The sequence below is a fragment of the Hemiscyllium ocellatum genome, chromosome 16 (genome assembly GCF_020745735.1).
Source record: "Hemiscyllium ocellatum isolate sHemOce1 chromosome 16, sHemOce1.pat.X.cur, whole genome shotgun sequence".
In the NCBI taxonomy this organism is placed as follows: domain Eukaryota; kingdom Metazoa; phylum Chordata; class Chondrichthyes; order Orectolobiformes; family Hemiscylliidae; genus Hemiscyllium; species Hemiscyllium ocellatum.
In genome coordinates this window covers 45,988,635-46,014,430 of record NC_083416.1, presented here as the reverse complement: position 1 = coordinate 46,014,430, position 25,796 = coordinate 45,988,635, and the positions used below count along the sequence as shown (strand labels likewise).

The window sequence follows — 25,796 nt, the reverse complement described above, 5'->3', positions numbered from 1 at the left end:
TCATTCCAAGGTACACACCGTACCCCAATTTACCTAACTTTGGTTGATAGAAACATTTAGAAAATAAGAGTTGGCCATTTGATCCTTCATTCATTCTGTCCACCCATTTCACAAGCCTCTTCCTGCTTTTTCCCCAAATCCCTTTTACCCCCACGTATTATATTCAACTTTGTGAATTCATAAAATTGTTTGCCCTCCACCGCATGCTGTGGTTGCGAATTCTACAGGTGTACCATTCTCTGGGTGAAGAAATGGGCGGCACGGTGGCACAGTGGTTCAATTCCCGACTCAGGCGACTGACTGTGTGGAGTTTGCACGTTCTCCCCGTGTCTGCGTGGGTTTCCTCCGGGTGCTCCGGTTTCCTCCCACCGTCACAAAGATGTGCGTGTCAGGTGAATTGGCCAAGCTAAATTGCCCGTAGTGTTAGGTAAGGGGTAAATGTAGGGGTATGGGTGGGTTGCGCTTCGGCGGGTCGGTGTGGACTTGTTGGGCCGAAGGGCCTGTTTCCACACTGTAAGTCTAATCTTAAAAAAAAAAGCTCCTCATCTCAGTCCTAAATGGTTTACCATGTATCCTAACACTGTGACCCCAGCTTCTGGACTCCCTTGCCATCAGGAGCATCCTTCCTGCATCTACCTCATCTAGAGCTGTTTCGAATGGTACAGTTTTCTAACCCACTCTTACTCACAGGAGTTCAGAAGAATAGTCCTAATCTATTTAACCTTTCTACGTATGCCAACTACACCATCCCAGGAATCAATGTGGTAAAGCTTTTGCTATACTCCCGTCTATGACAAGAATATCCTTCCTCAGAGGGAGACGAGAACTGTGCACATTCCAGGTCCCTGTGTAATTGCAGCAAGACGTTGCAGCATGTACTGTCACCAGTAAGGCCAATAAACTATTTTACCTTCTTTGCCACCTGTATGCTTCCCTTCAGAGATTGGTGATCCTCGAGTCTTGTGCCACATTCACCTCTCACAATTTATAGCCATTCAGATAATTTATTTTTGCTACCAAAGTGGATAACCTCATTTATCCACTTTTATATCTAAAAGAAAACAAGGCCCTCAGGTTTTTGTACTGAGCAACTATTAAAGCACAAACATATGCATGCACAGGCACATACATCCTATGAAAGAAATTACTGGGGGACAAAGGAAAAACTGCAAAGTCAATTCCTGATTCAGATGGGTGATTGTTCGGCTAGCCACAACCTTGGTGTTCAGTTTTCTTTCCCTTGACGCTTCCACTGGTTGGTAAGAAATACAGTGTGACTGATTTTGCTTGAAAAATGCTTCTGATTTATTCATTTAAAAGCCATAGTTCACTGTAACTGGAACAGGAAATGTGACTGCTTTGCTTTAAGTTTAAACTGAGGCGTTAAACTGCAAAGAACAGCAGATTCTTTTGGGGAAGACAACTACACTGTCTTTCCCTCACTTGTCTCTGTAGCCTAATTCTAGTTCCAACCTGCTCAGATAGCTGGGAACCCATCAGCTTCATTGTTAAACATTGCCTCCGTGCTGTTTGCATTAAATAAGAATGATTTTAGTGGACGAAACAGTGACTTGAGATACTTGTTAATGGGTAGTTACACCAGACCGGTGAGAAAAGCAAATTATAATACAGAACTATTTTATCAGAAAATTGTCTAAAAAGGCAGTTATTGCCAACAAAAGAAGTTTTAAGAAACTTAAAGAAAAGCATACAGATTAATAGCTTGATTCCATCTATACATGGTGTTTTGATTTAACTGTGCTTGAGGTTTTTATGGTGGACTCTTTTGAAGTCTTTTCAAGAAACTAGTGGAGAACCCCTTTGATAAATTATATTTTCCTGTGCTGTTACATGCTGTGGATTCAGCCTTTCACTGGATGTACATTGATCAAGACACCAAAACAACCAAAGCATAAACCTGATGTTTTCAGCCTTGCAGTGCTACTTGTGATACCAAATTAAAACGGTCGGATTGAACTGTGACATCTTGATAAAATGCAATGCAGCTCCAGTAACTTGAGCTTTAAATTGATGGTAGAATGCCTTCATGAAAATAAAAATAATTTTGAGGATGCTTCTCATGCCCAGATGACTTCTGTTCATGGATGTAGTTCTTGAAAGGAAATTAGTTGTCTTTTCCTGAACTCAAATCAAGAATTTCGACTTAGGTTTTTATTTAATTGTCTTCAGTAGTAAAGGTTGCATTTGATTAGGGAAGAGAATGCATTAATTGATTAATTAAATGTTTTTTTTTAAAGGTACCAAAATAGCTTCATATTGGTTCCATTGATAGTTAACAATATTATAGATTTGTACACCAGCTTGGCTGATAAGCTTCCGTATGATTTGTAGGAAATCCTTTGGCACAAGAAATTCTTAGCCTCTATCAGGAACCAGATGGAACTCGTAGGTTACTGAATTACTTGCTTGATAATTTGGCAGGTACTTCAAAAAGAAGTAAGTAAATAAAAGCATATTTTATTTCTATTTTTTTAAGATGTAAGTTTTATCAAATTAATATATGATTTGATCTTCAATAGTTCAGCCAGAACAGCCTCCACCAAGGTCATGGATTGTTTTACAAGAACCAGAACGGACACATCCTTCAGGTGCAGTTAATTTTATTTTTTAAACCTGTGTTGAGTATTAAATTGAGATTAACCATTAATCCAATGAAATTCAAACTTTCAGATGTTAAGCGTATGGTCCAAAGTATGAAAATGTGCGAACATGAATTTTGTAGTTTACATAACTAAATTTAACCAGTCAAATTAAGTAAGGTGAATTAGTTGTACTGTTCATCAAAGCTTGAGCATTGTACTGTGATACAAGGTGTGTAATTTAATAATATGTATATTATATATTTGATTTATTTTGGCTTTTTTAAACCTTTATTTGCATGTTTTCTGTGTTGAAACAGTTTCATTATTAACTTGTAAGTACATCTATGGAAATGTATCTTTTTTTAAAAGAAAAAGCAGTGTGAGTGAGACTAATGAGAAATTGTTGACTTTGGAGGGTTTTATCAGTGAGCAGTGTAAACTATTTTGTGTGTTAGGTTTTCAGTGTAGTAAACAGGTTTTTTTTTCTCCTTTTTTGATACATTGAAACACCCATAGCTGGCAGGGAAAGCTTTTTATTTTGGGCAATTGCCAAGTATTTGACAAGGGAAGTTGTTTAGGACTGTTCAAAAGGTTACCTCAGCGTGAGGAGTTTAGTTTAAAAGTTTTTAATCACATTTTTTTTTGTTTAAGACCTTGAAGAGGTTCTTTTGAAGTGAGAACTTTTAGCTCATTTATATGAAGGTTCTTGGAAGAGGCTAGCAGATTCTCAAGATGGAGAATTGAAGTTACAGTTGAATTGAGCCTTACAGATATGAAAGAGGAGTGAATTCTTTCTGGTGTGAGGACTGTAAAGGAGTGCTTTTGGAATGAATAAAATTGTATTTTACATTGTCATTCGACATCATCTTTAAGTTGGTGTTATATGTAAGGAGTTTGGTTTATGTTACTTTATCTTCGCTTCTTTTGCATAATACATTTCCTGGTTTTTTTGAGTTAAACTCAAATCTTGCGGTTTTGCACGTTTGTGTTTCTGTGTAAACCACCTTGTTAAAAATGCAAAAAACAAACCTATGATCTACCAAGCCAAATTTCAATCTGGGATCTGATTTGCCCCATAATAAAAGTCGCTGAGGTCAAAACAGTAGGGATAATTACAGTATGTAAATTGTTTTTCTATAACCAGGAATCTATTGCTTTGTGTTAAGCTGTTTCACCATGACTGACCCCAATAGAGAGAATAAGATGAAGGAGCAAACTGCAAACACATTTTTAAGATAATGTAAAAACAAAAATTGCCATAATGAGAGGGGTCTCGATTAAAATGTGTAAACTGAAAAAAAAGTGTAAAAACAAAAGATGAGGAATTTCTGCAGTGATTGCAGAAAAACCTTTTCAATTATTGTTTTCAATCTAATGAAGACAATGGCATTGGATATAATTCTGAAAAAATGAGGTAGGCAAAGTGGAGCATTTTTCAGTAGAAGAAAGTTGTTGAACAGTTCTATCTTTAAGAATTGTTATGGACGAGGAGCAATCAAATTTGAAAACTGGAAAGGGATTACTTCCAGTGAGTTTAAAAAGAATCTGGCGCTGGCCACTTAGAAATCAAAATTGGTAGGCTAGAAGATGAATGAGCAATGGTATGCCTCCGAGGGAAGGATACCAAGTGTGCATTAAATGCATTCTTATAGAGTTAAGGAAGTAGAACGAAAGTTTCAGCTCCTCAATAGTTAACGAAATTGGATTTAAAATGACACATAAAAAGAAAGCCTAGGTAAATCTAAGATCAACAATCCATCAGGTGACATTAGTGTATCGCCGCTCAATTCATTGCACCAATCACATTTTAAACAGTGCCTTAATCTTAACATTTTCATCCTTGTTTTCAAATACTTCCATGGCCTTGGTTTTCTACAACCATACCCCTATAATCTCCCCTCACCTCGAGTCCTGGTGATGCCAGAATTCCTCCAGTTCTGATCTCTTGCATGTGCATTGAGACACATGCATGTGTGCACACACCCCAAAAGCTTTAAGCTCTTCTATTGGCAGTCATACCTTCCTCATCTACCCTCTTTTTGCTTCTCAAAAGGAGCAATTTGAAACGTACATGTTTGACAATGAGCTTCAGCATAACTGGGAGAGAAGTAATGTGTGTATACACTGTAAGCTTGACAGAAATTTCACAGGTCACATAATAGTGTATTACCAAACTTGAAGTATGTGGATCAAAGGGTGTTAATGTGTGGATACAGAATTAGCTAGACACTGGAGTTATGGTAAATTGGATTTTTATAATTATATTGCTAAAATAGTATTGGTGCAAAATTATCAGGAGCACACAAGCAAATTGTAAGAAAACTTACAAGAACTTTTCGGAAAAAGGGTTGCAAAACCAAACTATTAGAAGCTGCGACAAGGGAAACTATAATGAGCAGTAAGTGGAATGTATTCATCACACCTGACTGCCTTGTACATGATGTACAGGCTTTGGGGAGTCAGGAGGTAGGTTACTCATGTTAGTATTCCTAGCCTTTGACCTGCTCTTGTAGCCACTGTTAATATGGAGAGTCCAATGAGTTTCTGGTCGATGGAAGACCCAAAGGTGATGTTTGGGGATTCAGTGATCTTGATCCTACTGAATGTCGAGGGACACCTGGTTAGATTGTCTCTTATTAGCGATGATCAATATCTGGCATTTGTGGTGGTGTGGAAGTTACTTGCCACTTGTTTGCCCAGGCTTGGATATTGTCTATGTCTTGTTGCATTTGAACATGGACTGCTTCAGAAACTGAGTTGCAAATGGTACTGAACATGCAGGGGAAGGTCATTGAATCATCTGAAGATGTTTGGGCCAAGGATGCTACCATGAGGAACTCCTTAAGAGGTGTCCTGGAGCTGAGATGATTTACCTCTAGCAACTACACCCATCTTTCTATATGTCCTATGTGACTCAAACTGGCGGAGAGTTTGCCTGTGATACCCATTGATTCCAGTTTTGCTTGGTGCTACACTTGTTCAAATGTGGCCTTGGTGTCAAGCTTTTTTGTCCAGATTTGAACCACGGTTGTCATGAGGTCAAGAGCAGAGTGGCCCTGGCAGAACCCAAACTGAGTGTTGCTGAGCAAGTGCTGCTTGTTAGTATTATTGATGACACCTTCCATCTCTTTATTAACCAAACGTAGTCTAGGACCGTGAATGGCCAAGTTGGATTTATTGTGCTTCTTGGGTACAGGATATATGAGAAATTTTCCACATTGTCGGGTAGATGCCAATGTTGTAACTGTACTGGAAGATCTTGGCTAGGTGAGCAGCAGTTAGAGAATCATAGGGATGTACAGCATGGAAACAGACCCTTCAGTCCAACTCGTCCATGCCGACCAGATATCCCAACCTAATCTAGTCCCATTTGCCAGCACTTGACCCATAGCCCTTCCTATTCATATACCCATCTGGATGCCTTTTTCAATGTTGCAATTGTACCAGCCTCCATGACTTTCTCTGACAGCTCCATTCCACACACACACACACACACACACACACACACACACACACACACACACACACACACACACACCCCTCTGCATGAAAAAAAGTTGCTCTTTAGGTCCCTTTTATATCTTTCCTCTCTCATCCTAAACCTATGTCCTCCAGTTCTGGACTCACCCACCCCAAGGAAAAGATTTCGTCTATTTATCCTATCTATGCCCCTCATGATTTTACAAACCACTATGAGGTCACCCCTCAGCCTTCGACGCTCCAGGGGAAAAAGCCCCTGCCTATTCAGCCTCTCCCTATAGCTCAAATCTTCCAACTGTGGCAACATCCTTGTAAATCTTTTCTGAACCCTTTCAAGTTTCACAAAATCCTTCCGATAGGAAGGAGACCAGAATTGCATGCAATATTCCAAAAGTGGCCTAACCAACGTCCTATACAGCTGCAACATGACCTCCCAACTCTATACTCAAACAAGTATGCTGTTTTGGAAAACGTAAGGGGTGATGGACTTTCAGGGGAATGTAGCATGAACAGCCAAGTTTCTGGTATCAAGACTTGCTCTAATGTAATGAGGGATACAGCAAGTTCCAAGCAATCGATTGTGTTAGGGGACTGTCTGGTCAGGGTCACCGATGTTTCTGCGGCCAGCAGCGAAAAATCAGAATGGTGTGTTGCCTCCCCGGTGCCAGGATCAAGGATTTCTCAGAGAGGGCGCAGAATGTTCTCAGAGGAGAGAGGGACCAGCAGGAGGCCATTGTACGCATTGGTATTAATGACATAGGAAGGGAAAAGGATGAGATTCTGAAGGGAGAATATAGAAAAGTAGGCAGGAATTTAAAAAGGAGGTCCTCAAGGCTAGTAATATCTGGATTACTCTCAGTGTTAAGAGCTAGTGAGGGTTGGAATAAGAGGATATCACATATGATTGCATGGCTGAACAGCTGATTTATGGGAAAAGAATTCACATTTTTGCATCTTTAGAATCGCTTCTGGGGTAGAGGTGACCAATACATGAAGGGTACATTGTACCTGAATTGGAAGGGGACTAATATATTAGCAGGGAGATTTGCTAGAGCTGCTTGGTAGGATTTAAAACCAGTAAGGAGGGGGAATGGGACCCAGGGAGATACTGAGGAAAGAAATCAATCTCAGAACAGGTACAGCTGAGAAAAGAAGCGAGTCAAACAGTCAGGGCAAGCAGGAACACAGCAGAGAATAAGGTAGGACTGATCAATAAAACATTGGCAGTTCTGGAACACAAGTCTTCAGTATTATGAAGGGAATGCTGTCAGGGCCCAAAACCTTAGCACACTTCAGTGCCTCCAATTGTTCCTTGATATCACATGGAGTGAATCGAATTAGCTGACGGCTGAAGACTGGTATCTGCAGTACTGGGGACAACTGGAGGAGGCTGAGATAGATTGTCCCCTTAGCATTTCTGGCTGAAGATTACTGTGAATGCTTCAGCCTTTTGAACTGATGTGCTGTGCTCTGAAGAAGAAACAAGACTCCAAAAGCTTGTGTTTTCAAATAAATCTGTTGGACTATAACCTGGTGTCATGTGATGTTTGGGCCCTGACACAACAATGAAGAATGGAATAAATGATTTTGTTAAAACAAGATTCTGATAGATGTTAAAAGGCTATTTCTTTTGGTTGGATCTTCATTAGTCGTAAGAGACATTCTCAGGAAATGGGAACAATTGTTTTGCAAATCTAAGATAATTTCTTCACTCATAATATTGAGAATGATTGGCATTCTGTACTTGAGGGTTTTGGATGGTCAATCGTCATGTATATTCAAAGTAAAGATGAATAGATTTTTGAACTTAAGATCAAGGTATGTGGCAACTGGGCAGGAGGATTGAGTTGAGGTTGAACACTGTCTTCTGGAATGAGCTGAATGGGTTAAATGGCCTGTTCCTATTCCTTTTTGTTTGCTTTATTCTTACTGGAAGTGAATATGGTGAAACAATCTAATCCACCTGAATTGATTAAGCAAATATAGAATAGTTGATAAAAATATTTGCAGATTTTCTCATCAAAACAGCAGGAGGTGTGTCATAGAATGAATTTTTATATCTCTAACTATAGTTCAGTTTTTATTGGGATGAAATGCAATTATGACTTTTCAGTGCTTGTACTTTCATTTGGAATGTGATGAGCTAATCTTACATTGAAAATAGGTCTTTGTTCCAGATTAATGAGTGCCGATGAGCAGCATCTTGAAATGCTCAGATGTGTGCATACATTTTGAGCATTGGCCTAAATTTTGTGTATTCATTTATTGGTTTCTAACTCATTCCTGATTTTTTTTTTAAAAACCGAAATATTATTTTACAGCATTGTTCTCGGTCATGTGCTACAACGTATTATGTGACAAATATGCCACACGACAGCTATATGGGTACTGTCCATCGTGGGCACTGAACTGGGAATATAGGAAAAAATCTATTATGCAAGAAATCTTGAACTGCAATGCGGATATCATAAGTCTTCAGGTAAAGTTTTCTGTAGTTCAGATCATTTTTGCTAAAGGAGCTCTTTGCAAATACTACTTACTAATTTAAAGCTGTTGACTAGCCAATGTGATTCCATGTTTGCTTTTTAAAATAAAAATGTATTGATATTCTCATTGTTTGAATTTTTCTATTCATGTTGCATTTGTACCAAATTTTCGAATATATTGAAACCAGCCAGTACCGGGACGAAATAAATGTTCGCAATTGTACTATATTCAATAATATTACTGTGGGGTTGTGTCTATAATATATGGTTCCCATCCTGTGCTGGTCACAGTAATGCTAAGATTGCCAACAATTCTCGTCCCTTTGCCTGCTCAGTTACGGTTTTCCTTTTTGGTGTAGGAAGTTGAAACTGAACAGTACTTCGCTTTTTTCCTGGTTGAACTTAAAGAACATGGATATGATGGTTTCTTCAGCCCCAAATCCAGAGCCAGGACAATGTCCGAATCTGATCGGAAGCATGTAGATGGCTGTGCAATATTCTATAAGACTGAAAAGTAGGTTTGTAATGGGCATAAAATTTATGTTGTAGCCTGTTGTCTTTTTCTCGAACTGCCGAGTTTCAGTGATCCATTAGAGAACTGTTACACTTTATGGGAGAGGGGAATTAATTAGTCAATGAAGTTAATTCATAGAGCCATTAGTTTAATACTGTCCAAACCATAGCCCTTGACCCTATTCCTGCATTCCTAAAGCTATTTAATGTTTTCTTTCTTTCCTAATAAATAATTTATTTCTTTTTTGAATAACATTGCAATCTTTTTACATACGTACTTGCATTGAATTTTTTATGTAGTGATTGCCTGAGTTTAAAGATTTTTCCTAATGTTTTCTTTCAATTTTGTGGCTTATAATTACTTTCAGTAACTTCTTGTTACAGTCCACTAACCAGTTTAAATCTTTTATTGTAGTAGCTCTATACACAACCTTTTCACCAATCTGAAAACATAACATTTCACTTTTTGTTTGCTATACCATGGAGGGATTTTTGTTTTGCTTCTTTTTCACGGCTACAATTTCTAATTCATACTTGTATTCCCTTGAATCTTCACTGTGTATTTTCCATGGCTACAAGGGGCCAGGAATTTCTCCTTGGTTGCTCTAATTTTTTTAAATGCAGCTCAACTGATTCTGTGAAAAAGATGGCAACTGTTTTAAATGTAACGTACCATATTCAAATTAAATCTCTGCAATCTTTTGTGCAAGTTTAAAACAAAGCGCTGCTTTACAGTATAGTTCCAATCCTGACATGTATCGCACTTTCAGAATTTCTTCATCACCATTAAGAATTTCTGCTGATTTGCCCTCCATCCTTTTTTTTAAGAAGATCTTTTAATAATTCCTCTGTTTTTAGTGAAGGCTCTAATAACTATGTTTTAAATAGTTTTTAACATTTATGAAGAAACTGAATGTTGTGTATAAGTGAAACAATTTTGAAGCTATTTTGAATTAATGTTTTGGGTTAGTTACATATCATTTGACTAAATGATTATTAAAAAGTTTATTTTGAGATGCATCCATTTTCACCTGTATTAGTAAAGCTACATGAGTTAATATTCTACAATATTTACTTTTAAAAAGTGCTCTAAAACTTGGCCAGGTTGTGTTGTTTCACAAAAGATTTTACATGCAAAATGTAGAGTAGAGTGAGAAATAACTTGAAACAAACAAATGTTCAACTAGAATCACTTGCATCCAAATAGCTAGTTGTCCCCAAAGTGAAAACTGGTAGTTGAATAGTCAATCATGATTGGGCAATGTGATTTAAATTGAGAACAACTTGTTGCAAAATCAGATGTATTTTTACAAGAGATGACTTCACAGTTGGGGTCTTTTTGAGCCATTATGATGCCAAAATTGAGGGGCTGTGGGGAGAAAATTTTTTTTTAAAACCCCACTCAATACCTGTTGGTCATGGACACACCTTCTATATGTAAGCTAATTAGATCAGATATGTTGTGGTTTCTATGTGATCCAACTGACAAAAGTTTTATAATTTAGTTATTAACTGAAGGAGTTGAGATATATTATTCGCTTTTACAGTACTTGTAAGTGCACTTATGATGCTGTTAAAATAACTTTGTTACCTGTCATCACAGACTAGCTAATAATAAAATATGATTGTAAATGGTAAAAATTCATTTGTGTTCACTGATATAAATTTTTCAATTTATGAAAATAAATTTCCTAGCTTTTTCTTTATATTAACCATTATACTAAAATGAATTTCTGTCATAAATGGCTGGATACCTGCCCTTGAATTTGCAACCAATCAGGCATGTCAAACTGTTTCCCGGGTGAGGAATAGAGTCAGTGGGTAGGAAAACTGGAGTTGTATTGGGATTGATGTCAGTGGCTTTAGCTTTCCCAGAATTCAGTGGCACGCAATTAATTTCTCATCAAGTACTCAATGAGAAGTTTGTCCCATTATTTATCTCTAAACCTAAATGTTCAATTTAAAATCTTTGGCTCAATTCTAGAGGTCACTTAACAACATGTAGATTTTAATGGTAAACAGCTACATGTAAGCATTAGAATATTATATTTTTGTTTGACATGGCATTTTTATGAACATTTGAGGAAAATAAGATGAGTTATTTCCATGTGACGCATTTGCTTCATTCGTTCTTTAAAATGTCTAATTCAGCTTCCCAAGTGATTTGTCCTTCTTTAGGAATGTGTACCTCATTGTACAAATTTGATTGAGCTTTCGGACTCTTTGTTAAAGTTGAGCATTTTCTGCTGCAATGTGAAATACACTAGAATGTGTATGACACATTAATGCATATTATTTCAAGGTTTTTTTTTGTTCAAATAATCCCCTGGCTCACTGAATCCACCCACAGATGAATTCCAGTTTACATCCGGGTAATAAGGTGCACTTTTAATGATAAGGTACGTAGGACTGGTGTGATTGTGAGTCCGCATCTAAACACATTGCCTATTCTACATTATGTATGATGACAGCCATGACAAGTTTATAGCTGGGACCTTATAGCTATTTGGATGAGTCATTAAGTGTAATGCAGTTGCTGATAATTTACTGCTATATATTTCTATGCAAATTGGCATGGACTGCAAAGCAAGAATATTAAATTAACAGCAGCTGTAGATTGGCATTTTACAGTAAACAGACTTTTTAAATATGTATGATTTAGCATTTGTGGTTGAATATTGATAGGACAATTTTCATAAAGGGAGAAATAGTTACTTTTATTCAAACTATATTAAACTTTTCGTATCTTAAATGTATGACAGTTCTGTTAGCAAGTGAAGGAAAAGTTTCAGGTAGGTATAGACAGCATTAACCTGTTTTTAACATTTATAGAGGCACTCTGACTGCTAGATATTTCTAGCATCTTGCTGGTTTTTTTCAGGTATCCAGTTTTTGCTTCTTCCTTGCTGTTCTGTACTTCGTTCAACTCAATTGAATCCAGGAATTCTAACACAACTCTTTCTTGGATAAACTTATTAGAGTTGCATATTTATGTTATAAACAGTAACCAGCTCTTTTTAAAATTTTTCTGTTTATAGATTTTGTCTGATTCAGAACCACACTGTTGAATTCAACCAATTGGCCATGGCAAACTCAGATGGTTCAGAAGCAATGTTGAACAGAGTTATGACAAAAGATAACATCGGAGTTGCTGTACTCTTGGAGTTGCAGAAGGATTCTTTTGAGCTATTCCGTAAGTGTATTTTAGCAAAATCTGAATATGACATCTTGTTAATAAAAATTATTGGGAAATATTGCAGAGCAGTTCATTTTGTTCAACATAAGTTTAAAGTTGATTTCTATTTCTGATTGGAGTTAAGTAGTTGGTAATTTTAAGGTATTGAGTTCTGTGACTCCCTTTCCCAATGCCTTTTAATTGCTGCATTGAGACTTATGCCTTGGCTCACATCTTATTCCTTTGTCAAAGATATCTGGTGTTTCCCTTTGTCCATAGCAACTGGACTTTATGTACCCATTTTGACAGTTGAATTAATTAATGTTAGATATATACTTGGTTTTACTTGGTCACTGTATTGAAGAGGTAATTGTTCCATTTGAATAAGTTATATAGCACCTTTAGCAGTGAATCCTTTTGAATCAAAATGGTTCACTTTGTCAGGAAGAATGAGAAGAGGCAAAATGAACGGAGTCATTCAATTTTAAAGAAGGTACAAGACAGAGAGAAGTGGGATGTAAGTACACATCTTTGCAAGTGGCAGAACCTGATGAGAAGGCTGTTTTTAAAGAGGAATACTGGATTCTTAGTTTTATGAATGTAGGCAAGGAAATTGTGCTGAAGCTTTTGTTAGCTCTCAGCTGGAATATTGTGGTCAGTTATATGTTCGCCACTCCAGGAAGATTGTCAGAGCCTTAGAGATGATAGAGAAATTTGCCAGAATAATATGAGGGAAATAATGTGGAAATATTAAGACTTGGAGCTGTCCTTGGGTAGAGATGGTTAAGGGAAATTTGATAGTGACATTTCAAATCATGAAAGGTTTTGACAGTTATTAAAGAGAAACCGTTTCTTCTGATTAACATGTTGTTAACCAGAGGATATAGATTTAAGGTGACTGGCAAAAACAGATGAAAGAGAAAAGAGGAAAGAAATTATGCAGAAAATTATGACCTGGAACATGCCGCCCGAAAACATGATGGATTCAGTAATATTTTTTAAAAGGAAATTGGATAAATATTTGAAGGGTAAAAGTATGGGGCAATGGGAAATGATTGGGCCTAATTGTACAGCTCTTTCAAATTCATATGGACCAAAAGGTTATCTCTGTATCATTTTGGAAAATGTATTAAGGCAATTTCAAAGATGTGACGGAAAGATATGAAGTCACGAAGAAGAAGGTAGTATAAACAATGACGAATTTGGTTAATCAGGTAAGTTTTGAAGGTTCATAAGTTTGCTCTGTTCTGATTGCAGAGAAATGATCTTACTTCTGAGAGTCAGCCTGAATGATGCCAAATGACCATTAGCTTAATTAACACAACTCCAGTTCTGCCTCTTCTGGCTCTAGAAATATTGTCAATACAATTTTTTTATTATGAGATTGCTCCTATGCAATTTTGAGACACTGCTATATTAGAGTGGGCATAAACTAAAAAACTGCTAGTTTTATACATGTAAGATTAATAATATGAAGCCATTGTTCTCAGTTAGATATGATGCCATGAATATTATTTCCAGGAAAAAATTCAAGTTCTCTCCTGATATGTAAGTTGTTTTGGACAATAATGTAAATCTTGCTAGGGAGGCCCAGTCGGAGAAAATGTAATTGATGTTCACCAAGTTATTGCTATCTACAGCATTCTATTTTGGCCATTGTTACTGCTGGCAGAAGAACTTATATCTGGAGCATGGTGTTGCTTTTCTTTGTATCACTTTGGATCCTGTAATCTCCATTTAATTATAAAACATTGTAGAAACAAATCTAGCTAATATGGGAATGTTGTGAAGATGGCCAAATAAGAGCCCTGTTGAACCCCACAACATAGAGAAATATTTGTCTCTTTATGTCTAATTATTTGTATAAGTCTCATTAGGTGAAATGGAGAGAGCTTTACCCTGCATCTGACCATATTACAGCTGAGTATGCTTGATATGAGCACTGATGTCTTGCATGATATTAATTCCATCTCCCTGGATGAAGTTTTCTGGAACACCTTCAAGTATAAAACAATTCACCTTAATGGGAAGGCTGCAGTTGCTTTTTAAGTAGAAATTTGATACATTTTTGGATGGACCTTTATTGTTAAAGAGCAATTTCTGGATGTAAATTTGCTCACTTAGCTGGAAGGTTTATTTTCAGACATTTCGTCACTATACTAGATAACATAATCAGTGAGCCTCTTGTGAAGCACTGGTGGTATGGCCAGCTTTCTATTTGTGTTTAGGTTTCCTTGGGCTGATCACGTCATTTCCTGTGGTGATGTCATTTCCTGGTTTTTTTCTCAGGGGGTGGTAAATGGGATCTAAGTCAATGTGTTTATTGGTAAAGTTCTGGTTGGAATGCCATGCTTCTGGGAATTCTCGTGTGTGTCTGTTTGATTTGCCCTTGGATAGATGTGTTGTCCTAGTCGAAGTGGTATTCTTCCTCAACTGTATGTAAAGATACTAGTGAGAGTGGGTCAGGTCTTTTTGTGGCTTTTGTAGCATCACTTTCTATGATGATGCTGACAGAGAATAAAGACTGTGTGTGGTAAAGATCAGATGAAGCAGGATGACCACTCGAGCAAGATTTTGACTTTGCATTCAAAGTGTATTTTTGACGTAAAGCTGTACATTTTAACCTATAAATTAAAAAAAAATAGAAAATATGTCAGTGAAATTTAATTGTCATTTAGATTGTACACTGCAGTTACTTGGAGCCTAGGAATTCCTCTGCCCATCCCAATAGTTCACCAAATCCTTGTTATCTGTGGGGGTACATGGACACAAAACTCCTGCAGTTAATACATAACACAGATTTGTCATAATCAAATCCCCTATCTACCACGAAAGAGCGCACAGTCCATTGGTGCGTCTCAAAAGGGAAAGAAATAGTGTCTGGGACTGACCTCTCGACTATGTCAAACTGAATCTGCATATACTGAGGAGTGTGTGTACTGTGGCTGTATCTACACCACCTTAATTGCAGCACTGGATGAAGGCAGTTCACAGTTGTCTTCTCAAGGGAAATTGGGGAATGAGCAACAATTGGTGATTTTGCAGACAGTACGTACCCACATTCTGTGACAGAAATGTTAAGTGTATGGACTGGGCAATTGGGGATAATTTAAGGCTGAGGTATTACTGAAATTGGTTGTGAAATAGCAGTATACATGGGCAGATCTTAACAAATGGCCATTACCCAACTTTTGTCAGTTTTATCCCAAAGATATGGGCAAATAAGCTTTTGTTGGTAAGAGCTATGCAAGCAAAGCATTTTAGTATGGGTTTGTACACCTGAAAATATTTTACTAGAATAGTAAAAACACTTTAACAGTTTGACAATTTTTTCAACCTTAGCTGGGAAGTCATTTCATGGTGTGGAAAAGCAGCTCATTCTTATTGCAAATGCACATATGCATTGGGATCCTGAGTATTCGGATGTGAAACTGATACAAACCATGATGTTCCTGTCTGAAGTGAAGAACATAATTGAAAAGGCATCTCATACACTCAGACCTGGCGCTGTCACAGGAGACCTTAATGTCATTCCTCTTGTACTGTGTGCAGATCTCAATTCACTGCCAGATTCAGGTAAGGATTGCTAATGTACCTTGTGTTATGGTGGCACCAGTACTTTAATGCATCGATTACATCTAGTCATTTCTTTCTAGAATGTTAAAAACACATGTTCAGTCAGAAATATTGTGAACTATGAATGAAAATAATTTATTAACTGATGAAATTCATTGTGATGAGCTACGACAAAGGTGACCCTCCAATATGTCATTTGACAAAAGTATAAAAATTGTTTTTTTATAAAGACTGATAAGTCATTGCCCCTTCTGGCACCTCCAGGCCAACCTAATTGGTTCAAAATTCCTCCATGGATTTACTCGTATTCTTCAATGTCCTGCATTTATCATCCCAGACTCCTCCAATTCTATATCCATATGTGTAACACATTCTTCCAAGCTATTTTGCAAAGCATCTTCCACCTTTCTTGCATTCTACCATGAGTAACAGTTATTAACCCAGTTATAGTCCTCACGCTCCAGAGCTCTTCCTAAACCCTTTTTGTTTCACTGCATTTCTCCCAATGGTCACGGTTTTTCTCGTTGTTTTACTGCATCTTTCACCACCTCCACAGTCACCTTGAAGCACTTTAGGGACTTTTGTTACATCTAAGGATTCTAGATGAATGCAAGTTGATTACTGTGTTTAACTTTGAAATATTTGACAAATTGAGAGCTATTAAAAAAATGTGGGGGAATAAATGAGGAAAAATCATGCAATTGTGTTCCACAAATTTTAATAATAAATATCTAGTACAAATCATACAACAAATGTTCTAATTGCCCATTAGTTCTTCAAATCTTTGGCTGGCGTTTTCCATCAGCATATGTGGCATAATGAATATGTTAAAAACTACATTTCTGGGGGGGAAAAAATCCACTTAAAAAAAACTCCTGTGCTGCCTATTGCTTTTAAATTGAAATACTCAAATTTAAAGGAGCTATGAACTAACTGGTACAAATGTTTAGTTCAGAGACATTCTGAGGAACTACTTGTATGTGATCGTGACAATGCTTAGAAATTTGGTAATTTGAAGTTATGTGAAAGAAATTTCCACTTGTACTTCAGTTTAGAATCTTGTAAATTTTACCTATTCCTTATGATCGTATTGTGCGTGAATGATTCTTCTTGGGCATTGTGATCATTTAATTTATTTTCTGTAGCTTCAACAGTTCGTTGTAAATTTACCTCCTAGTTGCAATGATATACTCAGAACTGTGAGAAAAATGATTTTTGATTATTCCAGAGTAAGCCATTGTATCTGGGGATCTAATTTACAATTAACTGATTTTAAAACAATCTAAAGTACGTTAGATTTAATTGTTTCTGCAGTAGTATCTTTTGATGGATTGAATTAAGTACTAACATGATGGATAATAATATGTTGTTTGTTTAGTTGCTATGTGGTTCTTTATTGCTTGGTTTCATTTCTCTGAAACTCTGTGGCCAAAGATATTACAATAATTTAGTTATTTATTACTTGAACAGATGTTTCTAGGCATTGGGTCTCTTTTCTCATCCCTGACCATGGCTTCACTGCTGTTAATGTCACTTCTATATTCCACGAGATTTTTACTTCCTACAAAATATTCTCATGACATGGGATTGCTCGGAACTTAGACAATTCTGCGTTTAGATGTAGATTTCGAACTCTGAGATAAGAAATAAACAACTGTTAACCAGTGAATTCTGGCACACAAATAACTTTGTTCAAAAGCTATTCAAATCAAACCTTTTTGCAAAAATAAAAATGTTCAAATATCTATCTTTTTATCACTTAGGTAGAATATATTCTCTGCTCGCTGTCTGTGGTTTAATTGGAGTAGCAAAGAAAAACTTGATCTATGGTTAGGTAGTTTTTAAAACCTCTACTAAATTACCATTTTATTTCTAGTAAGTTAGTGTATGCATTATTTTATAAAGTAAGCTACTGTGTAAAGGGCAGGTTCATTATACCATATAAAATGCCATAAATTGTTTTACTAAAGAGCAGGAATGCCTTTCAGGCAGCAAAACGTAATTGTGTCGTAAACACCTAAATCAACTCTTGTGCATGAAGTCTTGTGTATGAGTTTGCAAAAATTCTCATGCAAGTACGTTTTGTTATTATATTGCACTTTCTCAGTGTGATGTTTAACAGACAAGAAGTGTATGTCAGAGAACAAAGCTAGCTGATTTCTCTCGCTCAGTGAGTTAGGTTATGCTAACCTGTTCTTCTAGAATCTATCAAAATCATTACAAGGACTGCTTTATTACCTTTTGTAACAGTCTCTGGGAGCAATTGAAGTGAGTGTTTCAGGGCACATATTTTATTGTGAGATTTTTCTGTGGTGTTGTTTGCTGATAAGCTCTGTTGACTATGGATAAAAAAAATTACTGGGACAAAGGGCGTGGAATTTCAGAGGATTGGCAATATCATGAAGTGTCAGGGAGTCCCTTGTGTTACATTTTTGGGCTTTATAAAACTTTGATACACAAAAGTAAGTGACAGATTTATACAAACTATTCTATAACTCATCCATTACTTAGCCTAAAACTCTTTATTTCTGCAATTAACAGTTTATTATTGAATGGGCTGGGCGTGGGTTTGGGAAATTCCAATTTGCGGCACTTTGTGTGATTTCTCCATTCTAGCAAATTCTGTGTCAATTGATCAGTAGCTGAATTCTTACTACACTATGTTCACATCACTGGTGCTGCAAGGAAACAGGTCCATGTCACTGCTTCTGTGTAGTTGCATCTAGAGTGAGAGTGAGGTGGGGAGAGAATATCTGTGTTTTCAAACACTTACATAGCTCTCATGACAAAACTGCTTCGGTTGAGTTTCTAGTCTTCAGTCATCATTGATTTCTTATTACATTTCTTTTTCTTCAATCATGGATGTGTGTGTTTCACTAACTTAGCAACATGCTCTGTTCAGCATGTCAGGTTTCATCTAAAAAGTCTTACATTAGTAAAATGACGTACCATTGGCCATTTACCAGATTTTTGTGAACTGGAAGCATAAAGGAATATGGAAAACCTGGTGAACACAACAAGCAGTAGAATTGGAATAGATCATTTGGTCCATTGAACCCACTCCAACATTTAGCAGTATCATAACTGAGGACTTGCCTCAGCTATGCCTGCCCACGGTAGGTTTGAAGGATTGTATGGCCTGTTCTTGTTCCTATGTCAACCTGTCTTCTATACAGCCATTCACTAGTCCAGTGCCAATGCTTCCTTGACCTGTGCTGTATTAGGCACGAACTGGTGTCGAAGCAGATCACATTTTGATGTTGTTTTATTATTGAGAAATCTGATAAGATTCCTGAGCCACCTTTTATTCCACTTCCTTTAAATATTTATCTGATTTTTTTTTTTTCTCTTTCAATGATGCTTGCTAGAAAATGACCATTTATGGACATTGAGTTTTGAAGGTCACATTGTCAGTTTTCTGCCATTTTAATTACCACCACAACCCAAGTATGGCTCTTGCTGAGGAACCTGATTGTAACCAGTATGTCCAAAACCATGACTAGCACAAGTGTGTTCAAGAGCTGGGCTAAGGAGAGAAATTTGAACATATGAGAGAATTGGTACAGATAATATAGACTGAATGGCCTCCTGCACTGTAACAATAAAACATTGTCGTTTGGGCATTACAAGGTGTTTGGTTGCCTTCCAGGAGTCAGGGGTATTCAGAAAAAGCTATATGTCATGTCACCTCAACCATTTATTATTTTATTGACTTATAGCAATTATTAAAATTCTGTACTACAACAGGTACTTGGGGAAATTTTCACTTTGCATAATTATGGGGCACCTTTCGATTATCCAAACAACATGGGTGGGAAGTATTTTGTTCGAATAATTGAATATTCAAATAACACAGTTTACCCAATCATCGGGATCTTGATCGTGTTCAAATAATCGAGGTTCTACTGTACTTTAGTGCTGCTATGCCCAGAAGTTGATATCAGTATTTTGTTTTATAGTACTTTACGATTATTCTTGGTTGAATATGTTTGCTGCGCATTCCAGTTAAAGAATAAAAATCTAGCTCAGAATGCATTTAGTACACCCCAATATCTAATGAACATGGTTAGCTCTGGAATTAAGTGCAATGCCTCCCTCACTGTGTTTGATTACCTATTTATTCCTTTGACACCTCATGTTCACATACCCTCTGTTAAGTGGCCTGATTCTTATTCCAATTAAGCAGTTCAGAATAATTTCTATAGCAAAGTTGTAATCTAAATAGAATTTGTTTTGTTTTATTTTTAGGCTAAAAATGTTTATTTTGCTGACTTTCAGGTGTTGTAGAATACTTGGCCACTGGAGGAGTTGATACAAACCACAAGGATTTTAAAGAACTGAGATATAGTGACTGTCTAATGAAATTCAGTAATATTGGAAAAAATGGAACTCCAAGTGCAAGGATCACTCATGGCTTTAAGCTGAAGAGTGCTTATGAGAATGGCCTAATGCCTTATACAAATTATACCTTTGACTTCAAAGTAAGTACCTCAGTATCAGTTGATATTTACCCATTAAACCAGGGAAATGTTTACACTTTTATAGTCAACTGCCAAAATTAAATGTGTTTTACATTTGGTTAGTTTTAACATTTGGGCATCTTTTTTAAAGTTGAGTGAATGTCTCAATAGAGTCCAAAATACTTGGTTTGTGAAAATTCTAATGAGATCTTTTGATTCAATCATGGTTTTTTCACCACTTATGAAAATTTGTGTTGTCCTACACCCTTTAGTTTAATGGTAATAGCGATCTTTTGTGTTGGACCTTTGCCATTGTCCTTTCTTCCCCTAATTAAAGGCTTCAGCTTTAGAGTACTCAGTTTAAATAAAAAATGGGAAATCATAATTCAGACTATATACCAATTGAGGACTGTAATTTTTGTAAAAATCTACTATAAAAAATGTAGTTTGTTAGGTTAAGTACCTGATCCTTTTGTTGTTAATGTGAACTGTAATGCTGCAATTTTATAAGGCCTTGGTGGGATCACACCTGGAATATTGTGTGCAGGTTTGATCACCTTATCTGTGGGGAATGCTCTTGCTAGAGGGATTGCAGCAAAGGTTTGCCAGACTGAATTTGGGGTGGTATGATTGACGTATGAGACAAGGTTGACTCGGTTAGGGTTATATGCATTCTCATTTTTCTGAGCCTGAATGCATATAATCCCAACCGATTCAACCTTGTCTTATACGTCAATCATGCCACCTATAAAATTTTAACAAAACCAGACACGTTAAATGCAGGGAAGGATGTTTCTGGTAGTTGGGGAGTCCAGAACCACAGGTCACAGTCTTAAGATACAGGGTAAAACAATTAGAACTGCAATTTAGGAGAAATTTCTTCACCCAGAGAGCGTTGAGGATGTGGAATTTGCTACCATGTTTTGCAGTCTGGGCAAAAACATGGTTTGATTTCAAGAAGGAATTGAATGTAGCACCTCAGGCTAAAGAGATCAAAAGATATGGGGAAAAACAGGAACAGACTATTGAATTGGGATGTCAGAAATGGGTACTGCAGATGCTGGAAACCAGAATCTAGATTAGAGTGGTACTGGAAAAGCACAGCAGGTCAGGCAGCATCCAAGAAGCAGGAAAATTGACGTTTCAGGCAAAAGCCCTTCATCAGGGATCTGGACGGTCAGCTAACATCATTTGGATGTTCAGAGAATCAGGGTGGACCATACGAGTTAGCTAAAGAAAGTTGTTCTTTAATGGTTTCGGTGGATTATTTTATTTAGAATTTATCTTAGGATGGTCAGAGAGCACATTTGGCCACGAATACAGAAACTTCAGCATCAGTGATTTTTTGATCACTCTAAACCTTAAGTATTTTGTCAAATGGTGTTTTGTAGCATTGTTTCCTGTTTGATATTACCTGGATAATTCAGCTTGTACATGGTATCAAACTTCGGTACAAACCTATACTTTAATATCATATTTTTAAGAAAAAAGTTAACTTTTATTTTTCTTGACTGCAGGGTATTATTGACTACATCTTCTACTCAAAGCCTCATATTAACATACTGGGTGTCCTTGGACCTTTGGATCCTAATTGGCTGATTGAAAACAGCATCAGCGGCTGCCCACATCCACATGTCCCATCTGACCATTTCTCACTTTTTGCACAACTGGAGCTTTTACTGCCCTTTGTGTCACCAGTAAATGGTATCCATCTGCCAGGCAGAAGGTAGTTGTGTAGTTTTTGGAGGGAAGCCTCTTAAACAATCTTGTAAAATTGTAAAATCAAAGTACTGAGGAGTGAAGTATGGCCAGTAGGATTATTGTCTAAATTATGTTCTTAATCAATTTTAAAATTTGTTTCTTGGATAGATTGTCTGAGTAATAAACAATAGTAGTCCGGTGCTATTTGCAGATAATGAAATTCTGAGCCCTGTTTCCTACTTTGTATACTGTCAACAAATGCCGAAAATGGGTATCTTTACGAAGCTATTGCTTTTTGCTTCCACATTTTTGGTGTAAAATGAAGCAAAATTTCCAGTCTCTATATATGTTATACAGTTGATTCCTTTTAGATTGGGGAAGGGGAGGCAATTTGCTGCAATGTTTTATTTACGTAGGAATGTTCACAGAACAAGTTCTCTTTAAAATGCAGTTGTGCACTTTTGAAATCTAGCTAAGTGAATGAAACATTTTACATTGTCACCTTTTCTCTGAACATTTTGTAATATGGTGGAAAGTCTAATAAATTGCTACATGGGGCATAGTGCTGTGGAAGGGAGATGGGATGAAAGTGTTGTAATCTAACATTATTTGATTGCTTAAAGAATTTTCAAGAATGAATGTAAGTTCCTTTAAAGACTTGAATGGCAAATGTTCACAGAAATGTTATTTTTCGTTCCATTTTTGCTTCCCTGAATTTGTTTAATTATCCCTTAAGACTACCATGTGGTAAGTTTTTTTTTATTCCTGGTCAGACAATAAGTCTTTTGTCCATATCTATGTTTGCAAATGTGGATTTTTTTCCCTTCCCACTCCTCTTTTTCAAAACAAAACTTTCCTCAATGCACAGTAGCCCTCAAGCGCACTTCTTTTCTTTCAGTAGAAACTTGAGAGTGCTTCAAACCAAAGTTAAAATGAGAAGAACCTAAAATGTTTCCATAACGTCCTTGTAAACATTGCTAAAACTGCTGTTTGCGTCTTAACTCTAGTGGTTCATTTACATGTTCGTTTAAAGATAATATACAGGTGTAAAAGGTTTGTGAGCTTGATTTGTAAAATTGCCTACTTGACAAAATAGTAAACTATTTTACTAAAGAGGAATCAACTGTGTATTGTTGCACACAAAATCTGCCTAGCACTACCTTTTCAGGCCAGTAGTAGCCAATGAGGACCTTTCTTTCCATACTTCACTCCCACAATTTTGAGAAGTGTTTGTATAAATTTGAATTTGAATTTAGCCTTTAATGATTGTATATGAACCATAGAAGACCTGATTTAAGGCGTTTTGTACTAAAAAGATTTAAAACAGATTTGGAAAAATGATTGTATTGTAAACTAAGGCTAAATTTTTATCTGTTACATGCTTTAAAAAAAACCATTTGTAAAGAAAAAAAGAAGTTGCAACAGGTTTCCTCTGCTAATATTTGCACTGTTCTGGGTTTGTAACTTGTGTACTACTTTTACAGTTGAGGACATTGTTGATTTAAATTCAAGTATTTCACTCCTCAGGATTTGGTATCAGCATTTGAACCTTTATAATCTTTGAATTTACCCAAGTTCCTCTGACTTAATTTTTTTTTACATGACGTGCCTCATCAACTTTTTTTTTATTTTCTGAGGGGTTTTTTGGAACCAGCACTGCCTGTGCATGCGGAGAAATCCTGAGCATCTTCTTTTGAGATTTTTTTAAAAAAATAAAAACTGTTAAGATTTGTGAGATTTTATGAAGACACTTTTGTATAAGCTCTGTGGCATTTTTTTTCTTGTGGAGCAATGAACACCACATTGTTGATCAGGTTGGGTACAGTAGGGTACTGAGTATAACTTTAGCCCATTGTACCTTAGCACTGCTTCTGTCCCTTTGCACAGTGCTACTTTTCACCAAGGAAAGCTGCATCATGTGAGACCATACCACCACCATTGTCGTGTGCTTTGATCTTGTAGAGAAGTAGCATTCCTTGGTAGGTATTTTAATGTTCTGAAGCAGTGTAAACTAGAACTGAGCTATATTTTGCATGCAGGTCTTCCAGACAAAGTTTCAAATCCATTATTTTTTAAACAGTCATGATTTTGTGTTTTTTCAGCTGGACCAGAGCTATATCTCTACTCTCTGTTCATTGTGCCATTGGTAGCATATTCTTAAAGCCAAGTGTGCAAGCTTTAGTAGGTTAGCTTTTGCTGTGCTTTCGTTTAAGGTGCTAGGGGGAAGAAGGGGGAGCCTTTGGAATTAGCTTGTACTATATTATGCATTGAATGAGCCAGAGGTATAGTTTGATCTAGCTTTATAGTTTCGACTGCAGGCAGAGAGACAAAAGAACACAACGTGACACTAAAGAAAATTGGACCAGTCTTCATTCCAGTTTACAGTTGATGTGGAATGTAGTTAAATGGATTGTGACAAATTTTAACTTTTAAAACATTTAATTAAAAAGACAAAGCACTTAAGTAAAGGTGGTGCAGACAAAACCAGAATAGAATGAAAAATTTTGGAAAGCTCACTAAGTTTAAAGATATAGTAAATACCCATAAGAGATTTATAATGAACCCTTGTCTGGGACCTGCAGTCGTCTTTGTTTGTACAATTAGCAAACATGTCCAATTTATAATCAGTAAACTAATTACTGGTAGTATTGTTTGTAGTAGATTTAATGAGTAGCTTTTTGTAAAGTGTGAATAAAAGGTGTTTACTCATGTTTTCCTTGCTTTACCATTTTATTAATGTACATCATGAAACCCCAAACTGAAGTAAATCAGGCAAATGGCCAATCAGTATTGATTTCATTGTTTCAGCTTCATGGTCACTTAGAATGGATATATACAGTTCACAGTTCAAAGGAGCTGTTAATTCACAGACCAAATCCAAATGCTATTGTATGCTTAATTTCTGTGACTGTTTAAAATGTGACGTCTTATTTAAATACTGTACTGAAATTAAATTTTATCTCTTTTTGGTAGGGTATTTGTGGGAATTTTTATATGCAGTTTTTTTGCATAGTCCTACAAATGTAGAAATTTGGATTTACAGAATGCAAAAAAAATTCATCGGTGCATTTTATGTAAGGTTAAGACACCCCATTTACATATTCAGGAAAGTAACAGACCAGGTTACTTTTCGTGTACAGTCACATTCATTACCACGTCCAAATAAAAGTGTATTCCAGTGAGTCCTTGATGGTAACTTGTAGGCTACATAAATCTGAACCTTCTCCCCATTTTCTTTAGTGATGATCACTACTCAGGATAGAAGGACATCTTTAGTTCTGTGCTTAACCTATTTCTACAGATTTCACTCTATAATGCACTGCAGCAACTCTTGTTTACCATTTTTCATGGGTGCACTGATCAAACCAGCAATTACATCTGCACTAAGTAATTTTTTTAAAATTACAGCTACCTAGGCAGCTCTAAAGTCAGATTTGAGATGAAGTGGTAAACGAGGGCTTTTTAAATGTTATGTGAACTTTTTGGCTTGAATAGCAGTTGATAGCACGATGTTTTCCATAAGCAGGGTCTGCTTGTTCCTGTGCACAGGTGTATTTTTCCTACTCACAGCTTGGACAATAAATTGTATATCTATTTCAAACTTTGTTTGCTGTGTTTATTCATATCAGAAATTTAACAGCACAAGCCTGAGTCTTTACTAAATGATATTGACTTATACAGTTAATGGTTGGTCTATCCCTGGGTAATATGTTCAGGTACATATTTCTTTGAAATTTGTATCACAAGTAGACAGGGTGGTTAAGAAAGCATTTAGTACCCTTGCCTTCATTTCTCAGACATT

General features: G+C 36.5%; 1 protein-coding gene across 3 annotated transcripts in view; it reads left to right on the top strand.

Annotated features, from left to right (window-relative positions):
* Positions 1–25,595, top strand: part of LOC132823400 (CCR4-NOT transcription complex subunit 6-like) — a 79,696-nt gene extending 54,101 nt beyond the window's left edge. For all 3 annotated transcript variants that reach the window (XM_060837196.1, XM_060837197.1, XM_060837198.1), the window contains 8 exons: positions 2,353–2,457; positions 2,541–2,609; positions 8,405–8,562; positions 8,929–9,083; positions 12,121–12,275; positions 15,600–15,833; positions 20,112–20,314; positions 21,811–25,595. In XM_060837196.1, coding sequence (XP_060693179.1) covers positions 2,353–2,457; positions 2,541–2,609; positions 8,405–8,562; positions 8,929–9,083; positions 12,121–12,275; positions 15,600–15,833; positions 20,112–20,314; positions 21,811–22,023 — 1,292 coding nt within the window. In that variant the 3' untranslated portion in view covers positions 22,024–25,595. The remainder of the gene's footprint in view (positions 1–2,352; positions 2,458–2,540; positions 2,610–8,404; positions 8,563–8,928; positions 9,084–12,120; positions 12,276–15,599; positions 15,834–20,111; positions 20,315–21,810) is intronic.
* The last annotated feature ends 201 nt before the right edge of the window (positions 25,596–25,796 follow it).